The 9,480-nt window shown below is 42.5% G+C and overlaps 1 protein-coding gene across 1 annotated transcript in view; it reads right to left on the bottom strand.

Moving 5' to 3' along the window:
* Positions 1 to 1,586: 1,586 nt before the first annotated feature.
* Positions 1,587 to 9,480, bottom strand: part of dok1b (docking protein 1b) — a 17,760-nt gene continuing 9,866 nt past the window's right edge. Inside the window, exons 2-5 of the mRNA XM_074698903.1 lie at positions 7,750 to 8,073; positions 6,212 to 6,311; positions 5,613 to 5,785; positions 1,587 to 4,011 (exon numbers count right to left, since the gene is read on the bottom strand). Coding sequence (XP_074555004.1) covers positions 2,722 to 4,011; positions 5,613 to 5,785; positions 6,212 to 6,311; positions 7,750 to 8,073 — 1,887 coding nt within the window. The 3' untranslated portion in view covers positions 1,587 to 2,721. The remainder of the gene's footprint in view (positions 4,012 to 5,612; positions 5,786 to 6,211; positions 6,312 to 7,749; positions 8,074 to 9,480) is intronic.

Raw genomic sequence — 9,480 nt, 5'->3', positions numbered from 1 at the left:
GTTGGAAACCGAGTGCAACAACAAAAACAGAGCGTGGCAGAAGGAGGAGGTGGAGGATGAGGTCAGGCTGTTTAACCGTCAAACACCGAAACTTTGTCTCATTTCTTCTTGATAGAAATCCCTCGTTGTTCAATCCACGTGGGAGAAATACTCAAAGTTTTTGAAGGAATTTATTCTTTACATTGACACACAGCACAGCTGTTTGGATAGACACGATGAGACATTAAACTGATTAGTTTCATAATTAGTTTCTCCATACGTACATCTGTTAAATATTAACCTCTGCAGAAAGTTTGTAGCAACGCAGGCCCCATGTGAGCCTTGATCCTCTCCATAATCCACACAGAGTTTTTCTGTCCACTTCTTCCTGAACTTTTATCAACAACGCTTAACGTTCAGTGGATCCTAACACACGACCACATTACATGTTGATGTCTCACATTAAGGCCCAAAGTTTCTGTCTTCTTCTTCAGATTTCTGGCCTCATAAGCCCTGTTTCCACCAAGTGGTCCGGTTTGGATCAGTCCAGTTTGGTACGGGTTGGATCAGTTATGCTTGATCCTGTTTCTATAGCCAACTGTTCCCCTTTTTGGTAGGCGGCGTGTAAGCTTGATGCCGATAGCTGCGTCAGCTACATAATAGCTTGATGCCATAGCAGCACGACACAGTTTACCCCGCCAATAAATTCAAGAGGAAAAACGTGACACAGAAAACAAAGAGCAACTATGGAAAAAATCTAGGTTCAGAAGAAATACAACTGCCGCTGTCACACAGGAAGTGGCGATTTTTAGACCAGAGACATTTTGGCTCAGCTCGCCTAGATAAAGTCATCCAGGAGCCACAAAATCAATTTTATCTTCACAATAAAGACCATAAAGTGGATAAAATTCTATAGAAAGTTAAAATCTGGTGAATAATTATCTAGACATGATTTTTTTTTTCCAATATATGAAATAGCACATGTGAAGTCTTATTTTTTTAATTTTGATTAATTTGAAAAAAAAAAAATATTTGCTGGAATTGCATAAACAACTTGTAAAAAAATTGCAAAATAATTTCAACAATGTAAAAATTTTTGCAAAAGATTTTAAAAAGTTTACAAAACTTAAAAAAGTTTTGAAATGAAAAATTTGCACAAAAATTAAAAAAAAATTGAAAGTAAAAATGTGAAAATTTAAATTTGAATCCAAAATTGCAAAAAGTTATAAAAATTTTAAAAATTAAAATATTTGCAAAAAAAAAATTTAAATGTACAAAAGTTAATACAAAAAGTTTTGAATTAAAAAAAAAAAGGCAAAAAGAAGTTTGATTTTTTTGGACAAATCGCAAAATCGTCAAAAAAAATCTGATTTTTTACATTTGGAAAAATTTCAAAACATTTTGACATTACAAGAATTTGCCAAAGATTTTTTAAAATGCACAAAAGTTTTAAAACTTTTTGAGATCCAAAAATTTGCAAAAAAAAAATGCACATTTTTTGACAAATCGCAAAATTGTCAAAGAAATCTGAGATTTTATACATTTGGAAAAAAAAAAAAAAAAAATTGAAATTACGAGAATTTGCAAAAATGATTTTTTAAGACCACTTCTTTGATAACATTTACTTATAATATTGCTCTACTTTTAATTTTTTTATGGTTGATTGCAAACGTTTTGCTGCATATCAAGCGTGTTTATTAAGCTGGCATGTTTGCAGTTAACTAAATAAATTCCCACAGAATTAAAATCTGTATTTTCTTCCAGATTAGTCTTTTTGTAGATGTCGTTATCTTCCCAGGGCTGTAAAACTTGAGGTTAGCCACAGGTGCATGGAAAGTTGGTGGGCTGTTGATGTTGTAGGAGGTGAAGTAGAGCAGTGGCAGGCTTTATTGACAGATGGGATGAAGATTTAGTTCAACTAAATGTCAATGCAAGATTTTATTTAGTGTCAGTGTCTCTAACCATCAATACCCTCTGTAAGAAAAAAAAATCTTTATTTTAGTTATTTTTTTTAAAGCTACATGGAGCCATGAGCCGCAGGTTGCAGACCTCTGCTTTAGACAAATCAACAGGCAGGGGTCGTATAAGTATGTATGGCACCTCAACACTAAAAGTGGGTGGGACGGTATGGGTCGGTAATTTGGGGACCTGTTTTGGGCAAATGGCAATGTCCCAAAAGTGTTGTGCCGTCCTGAGAAGAACCAAACCAACACACTTGGTGGAAACAGGGCTCTAGACTCTTCAACCCTCTATACCAACAATTCCCTGCAGATCTGTCCAAAACTGCAGAGAAAACAACAACAAATGCAGAAGTGCAAAAAGAAAAAACACGTTTCACAGTTCCTTCATGGCACACGTTCAGTCAGACGAGTGCCAAGCCGCTTGTGGCAGCTCGTTAAAGTGAGGCCTGTCGGCTGGGCTCCTTCTGGCAAACCTGTGTGTGTGTTTCTGTGTGTGTCCAACCCCAAGTGTGGCCTGTTCCAACCACACTGTGGATTGGTACTCCAATTATGGGTTTGACCAGGCAGACACTCACTTTTTCTCAACACACACACAGACATACACACACACCACACACACAGGGTGGCCATTTCATAGTTGCACTGCCTCAGATATCTCAGAAATGTGCTCAGACCTTACAAAAAACCAACGACCCAATCACTGTAGTCCCTTCTTCCTTTGCTCAGAGCTGACACACACCTGTCATTCACCTGCCGTTCACCTGTCGTTCAGAGCAGGGTGTTAAACATCTCCCAGATTGTCGTAGATGATATCCGGTGATCTTATCAGCGGCGTGCGCTGCTGGCTGTACCAAGAGTTCGCAGGTTGACTTTTTTGCTTGGACACTTTGCTGTACAGCTCCCTCCCTCCACTTTCCAAAATGTTGTTGTTGTTGTTTACGTTACTTCCAGGTCCCCCGTGTTTCCCAGACGGGATTGGCACCGGCTCCTTTCGAGCAAAGGGGCCCCTGCTTGGTTTCGGGGCAGTGACGGGTTTGGGCCACCTTGGAGCTGGAGGCTGCAGCGTGCCACGGCTCAGCCCCTCGTCCTGTCTCCTCTGGGCGTGGGGTTCCACGCGGGCCTCGTCGTAGATACTCCTTGCTAAACTGACGGAGATGATTGCACCTCCTTTGGCGCAACCTTCCGGTTCGTCGTATATGTGCTCCAGAGAAGGAGGAGCTGATGACGCCCCCTCTGCTTGACCTCCTGGGGGCCTCTTGTTACTGTTCACCCCTCTCCCTCCTCCTGCTGCCCCGTTCAGACTCAGTGCGCTTGTTTTGTTGAGGAGCTCTTGGCTGATGTGGTCATAAACGTGCGAGTACAGGTCTGGTCTTTGGTTGCCGCCCTCGTGGTGCTGTTCCCCTCCTGAAGCCTCGTCTCCAACTGGGCGAAGTCTCGGGATGGGCATCAGGTGGGGAGATGGGTTGCTGGTTTTGCTTGGACCCTTGATGCTGTCCACGGGGTCTGAGTAGAGGCAGTCAGGACCTTGCGGAGGAAGACGGACTGAATCTGCCGGCTCCGAGTAAAGACCTGCCTGTTCATCAGCTGAGGAGAGGCCTTTGGTTGCAGCCTGCCTGCAAGTCCTCGGAGGAGTCCCCCCTCCTCCTACATGGCCCAACATGGCTGGTGGTTCTGGTAAACTCCTTCCTTTAAGTGCTGATGTCCCCTGCCCCCTCCCTCCTCCTCCACCTCCTCCCCCGTCTCCTCCTTCTCTCTTCCCGAGCACACCATCAGCCGAGCCCGGTTTACTTCCCCCCGAGTCGCCGTCCGCTTCCCGACTGCTGCAGCTGCTGCTGTCTCCACTTCCTGCTGACATGCTACTTAGAACGGCATTGCGAATATGCTGCAGTGAGGCAGGGCAGTCGGGGTCGAAGTTGGAGGGGCAGCTGAGGTGGCGCTCCTCTGCCATTGCCTTCTGGGACTGGATGGCCTGGTCCACAAGCAGGAAGACCTCATTGCCTTGCTTGGTCTCGAAAGTGAAGTTACCAGGGCCTGAGTCACAGCGGCGGCCTGCTTCGAACGAAAACATGACCTGGAGAACAAAAAGAAAGATGGCAGGAATGATTGCTGAAGTTATCCGTTTCAGTAAAAACAGAAAGTTTAATGATTAAACTCTTGAAAAAATGAGTTATGTGTACGGACGCCTGCACGCAATGTCCCCTTCACAAATCAAGATCTACTTGGAAAAGTGCGCAAGTGGAGAAGCTTCAGATTTTGGCCCTGAGACGCCCTTCATCATCCGTAAATGGTCAGTGCAAAGCAACTTGTGAATGAGGAGGCAGATCAAAGGTTTCCAGCGCGGGATCCCGGAAGTTTAGATGGGGAAACGAAACTTTCTCACCCAGAAGCGGAGAAGTTTGTGAATGAAGTAAGGGATAAAATGGACTTGTGGGTAGTTTACTGCAGCAGGGGATCATAACCTTCACAACAATCAGAGAATGCCACCACGTCCCTGCCTTATTCATCCTGTCCTATGAGCCAAAACATCTACTGTTCTCCATACGCAAGAGTATATCTGCAATGTTTTCGTGTTTACCGGACCCATACCGACTTCTTCATCTATTCTATACATCTATTTTCAGAAAGGAGTCAGCAGTCTGCCTCACTGTTTATAAACTAAAACCTTGAACTGTGGGCCACATTTTTTGGTGGGAAACTCTGCTCTGTGACGAGGTATTAGGATAAAAAGGCCTGATGATTAGGGATGAGAAAAGACGACGAAGATCACGGAAAGGATCAAAGGACGGAGCGCCCGAGATGAACGCAATCAAAAAAAAGAAGAGAGACATAAAGGAAGAGAGTCCACTCTTCTTTGGTAGTTTTGGTGTTTGCATAGTAATAGAAAACAAGATTATTTGGGTCTTGAAAGATCGTTCAAGATGCTCTGAAATTAACTGGGAGCTAATGAGTTAAAATCGGCCGATAACGATATATCGTGCATCTCTACTGATGTTCATGTCAGAGATGCCCCATCTTTATCTCCACCCTTGAATTATTAACCATCCGTGTCGCCAGTTTCCCACACCTCCAAAATGAACACACACCTGAGTCAGGGTTTGCTAGCAGGTGCGCACATTTTACTGCCAGATTAGAGATCACATAATTTGTGTGGGAAAAGGTGTACGCCAGTTTCGGGCCCTGTTCTGTGCATATGCAGGGTTTAAAAATGAGGCCCCTGGTTGTTGTTCCAGCTCCAGACGAGTTGATAGTAATGATAGTTTACTTATTATTGATTGTGAATTGGAGAATGTGACATAATGTACAGCACTTGAAATGTCAGACGACCAAAGACGGCACTACATACATTACCTTTCCACATCCTTTACCTGTTCACTAAAAGCAGACTCCACTACCTGACCCCCCACAAACTTCAACCAATGGACCAACCCTGTTCAACCTGATCACTCCTGGATGGACATCCAACAATTATATATAGAAAGTCTCATTTCAGACCCTCCCCTCACGTCCCCTTCATCTAATCCCAACTCTGTTTGAAGAATCAAAAACCTTTAACCCTGATGGTAGTTTCGCCAACACCTATCTCCCCCAGTCAGGACTCTTCTCTGACTTCCTGTATCTGACTTCTCGTAGCTGAAAATGATCATTACTCTGTTAAAACATCTCAGTACCCACCCGGTCTCTTCCGTATCTCCTCAGCAGCTTATAAGGCCACACCAGGACATTCTTCTTGGTCTTTGGATCCATCAGGATTAAGACCTCGCTTTCAGCTTTCAGCCAGTAGCTGCCGGACAGCCCGCAGCGCTCTGAAGCGTCGGTTCGTTGAACGCTCACCCAGAACTTGTTAACTGCCAACAGAAGACGGAGAAGCCGTTTGAGTTTAGAGTAAAGTACGTCTTTTTCTGTTAAAATGTTTACAGTTTGTTTTTCTTCCAAAGCTCTGGCTCTACTGGGACACCTACTGAGGAAACGACCTTTATTCCTTTAACCCATTAAATCCCACTGGTCACAGTTACAGCACTTTTTAATTGAAGTTTTAACATGAAAGAATATGAAAATAAATACATAAAATAATGAAAAAATAATAATAAATTATAAAATTATATAAATAATAATTAATATGTTTAAATAATAATAATAAATAACATCATAAAATGTGAAAAAATCTAACATATTGTGCCCTAGGGAGCTCTAAGGAATAAAAAGTTGATTTCACGGGTCAAAGCCAAACAGAACAAAATAAATAAAGGGCTGGTGTCATCCTGTCTCCGTACCTTCCTCTCTGGAGTAGTAGATCAGGTTTTCAGACATCTGCAGGTCCTTGGGTCCAGCATCAGAGTCTGCAGCGGTACTGTCGCTGCTGCCGCCTCCTCCCTGTGTGTTCATAGAGACATTAAAGGTCAAACAACTGTTTGAGTCAGTAAATGATTTTTTTCTTTGTTGACTTCAGCTTTTATAGATATAGTTTCTATTTTGACGGTAATGTGTCGTCTTATTTTAAGTAAAAATTGTCTTATTTTTACTTGATATGAGCCACATTCAACTGTTTAGTCCACAAAATGTTTTGTCTCAAGTAATTTAAAGACAAAAATTTGGCCTGAATTGCTTGTAACAAGCAAAAAAAAATCTGCCAATGGAGCAAGAGGAATTTGCTCGGAAATTTGAGTAACTTTTCTCTTGTTGTCGGTCGTGGACACCAAACTTTTTGTGTCTTTGGTGATATTTTTTGCTATTTTTTCTCCTGTGTTTGTCTGGAGATCCTACATGTAACCATGGCTGCATTGTTTACATGTGAAATCAGCTCTTAGCAGCCTGTAGCATGTCGATGCTAACTGGTGCTAGGCCTGATGTTTCCCCACAAGGTGAGGAGAAGGAGGTGAGGACGACGTGCTGGTTCTCAGGTGTGAGCTAAGAAGTGACGACATGGACCTGTCCTTCCATCCATCGTTATTGGGAACGTAAGATCTTTCTCCAATAAGATGGACGAGCTAGCTGTGCTAACCCAGCAACAGAGGGAATACCAGAAGGCAGAGTAGCATCATGCTATTCACAGACATGGCTAACGGAGCAACACTTTCTTACTTTTGTTTTCTTGATTGCTGCTGTGACTCCTCCTGAATTTCCCCTCAGAATGGCAGCATAATGCCGCCATAAGAGGCAGACAAGGTTTCACGCACACACTCAAACCTTCGGGCAATTCAGAGTGACTGATTAACCTGACGAGCGTGTTAATGGACTGTGGGAAGAAGTCAGAGTACCTGGAGAGAACATGCAAACTCCAAAAGCCCCAGAGCAAGAATTTAATTTGTAAAATTAAAGTGAAACTCATCCTCATGTGTTGTTTTGCTTTACTTTGTCAAAGAACGGGGTAAACAGAAAGGCAAAGCAGGTCCAGTCCTTCTGGAAACTCCCGCTGCCTTCCTCTCTGCTAGCGTGTGTAACCCTGATGTTTATATATGTGTGTGTTTGATTGGTCGCATGTGTGTATGTTTGTATCCGTGCACACAATAGAAGCTGAGACCTATGCAGAGACCCTGGGGCGACGTGGGAAATCTTGGAGGAAGAATATAGACCAAACATTTCTGCTGCAAACTGAATCTAAAGCTGTGGGTCTTTAGCTTCTGCAACCAAACAAAGACTTTTGTCTTTGCTGACGTATTTGTGGTCACGTATGAAAGCAGAGTCGGTGAGATTGAAACTGTTAGAAAGCACAGTCAGATACAGAATGAGAAACTGTCACACACGGTCCCATCCCAAAAGTAAACACACAATGCGTTCATGACTTTTCCCTGGAAGTAAAGGGTGAGGATACCTGGAAGGCGATGTCACACATGGTATCCATCCAGTCCTTGGCGGCGTTCTTCTCCGCAGCAAACACGTGGGTCTTGTCGTTGGTCTCCACGCAGAACGCTGCCATGTTTTCTTTGGGACAGTTCTCCATCAGGGCCGGCAGGATGGAAATGCATTCAGACAGACGGATGATCTTTTTGTCCAGCTTCCTGGTTTTCTCATTGGAGCCGCTTCCTGAGCCCCCGCCGGCCCCGCCGCTTCCTCCTGAGGGTGAGTCATAGAACTCAAGGCGGGCGATGCCGTTTTGGCTGGCAGGGTAGAGGACGAACCAGTTCTTCTTCCATTTCTGAGGAAGGAAATACAGAAAGAGAAACCGTTAGATAGATAGATAGATAGATAGATAGATAGATAGATAGATAGATACAAAGATGGGTAGGTACATAGATAGATAGATAGATAGATAGATAGATAGATAGATAGGTCGATAGATAGATAGATAGATAGATAGATAGATAGATAGATAGATAGATAGATAGATAGATAGATAGATAGATAGGTCGATAGATAGATAGATAGATAGATAGATAGATAGATAGATAGATAGATAGATAGATAGATAGATTGATAGGTCGATAGATAGATGGCCCTCCTTTAACTCTTTCACGTGGTTCGGTGTTCAAAAAGCAAACTTAAAATTGAAGAATCAATTTAAATCAGATCGGCGCCCAAAAAATCATCAAAGAATTGAATGGGGAGAAAAATATTTTGTCCCAGCCCTAAAAGAAATGTACACCACTCTGTCACACTTCAAAGCATTCAACATGTTTTTATCTTCTTATTTACCAAAAACGAGGAAGCCAGAATAACGCTAGCTTGATGCTAACGCATATGGGAAATTGCATTTATATGCTAGCAGTTAGCATACATCAATAAAACTTCAGTTTAGATTCAGATTTTCAACTTTCAATATAGAAACATACCACAGTTACTCTTTGTAAACAATCCTAAAAACTCCAAAACCATTGCTATAACCACTTCCAGACACTAGATGGCCTTCTTCAGTTTTCTTATATTTAAATGAAAAAAACTTTTTGTCAGTAAATCCAAGCTAAATGTGTTCTACCATCTTTGTGTCTGGTGTTTCATAGTATTTCATTCAGTCCTCGAGTTGTTTGGACTTTTGTTTTTTTCAGGTCATGTTGTAAACTCGACTATAAATATGTGCTGGTTCAAACCAGATGACAGGTGTTGTCTCTTCCTTGTGCAGCAGAGAGGAAGTAAAAAATAACAATGATTCTTCCTCTGCAGGGACCAAAAAGGACATGACCCAGCAACATGACACACAACGGGAAAAGGGACGGAGGGTGAGGGGAACAGCCGACACGCTAACACTCAGAGCTTAGTGTAGTGATGTTTCCCATCCACTGATTGATTTCTCATGAACCTGTGAGTCGTTAACCATCAGTCAGATTGGGGTCATGCAGGTAAAAAGTGTTTTTTGGGTGGTTAACACCTTCAGACTGCCTGACAAACCACTGAACTCGAAGGCTTTCAAGACTGCACATTACCTTGACTCTGAGCCTCATTTCAGTCTGAAACAACGGTTTTGACAGAGACAAACACGGTCTTTGTAAATATATGAAGCCTCATTGTGTGATAGAAGATAATTCAAGTCTAAGTCTTATTTCCCTAGATAGAGGACATCACTTTCAGAGCGATTTGTTAGTTTATCCAATGAAACAAAAGATCTGTC

The sequence above is a fragment of the Halichoeres trimaculatus genome, unplaced genomic scaffold, assembly GCF_033239565.1.
Source record: "Halichoeres trimaculatus isolate MK-OKI-2021-1 unplaced genomic scaffold, fHalTri1.1 fHalTri1_scaffold_22, whole genome shotgun sequence".
Classification (NCBI taxonomy): Eukaryota; Metazoa; Chordata; class Actinopteri; order Labriformes; family Labridae; genus Halichoeres; species Halichoeres trimaculatus.
The sequence above is the reverse complement of the archived record's forward strand: the minus strand, read 5'-3'. Positions and strand labels throughout refer to the sequence as shown.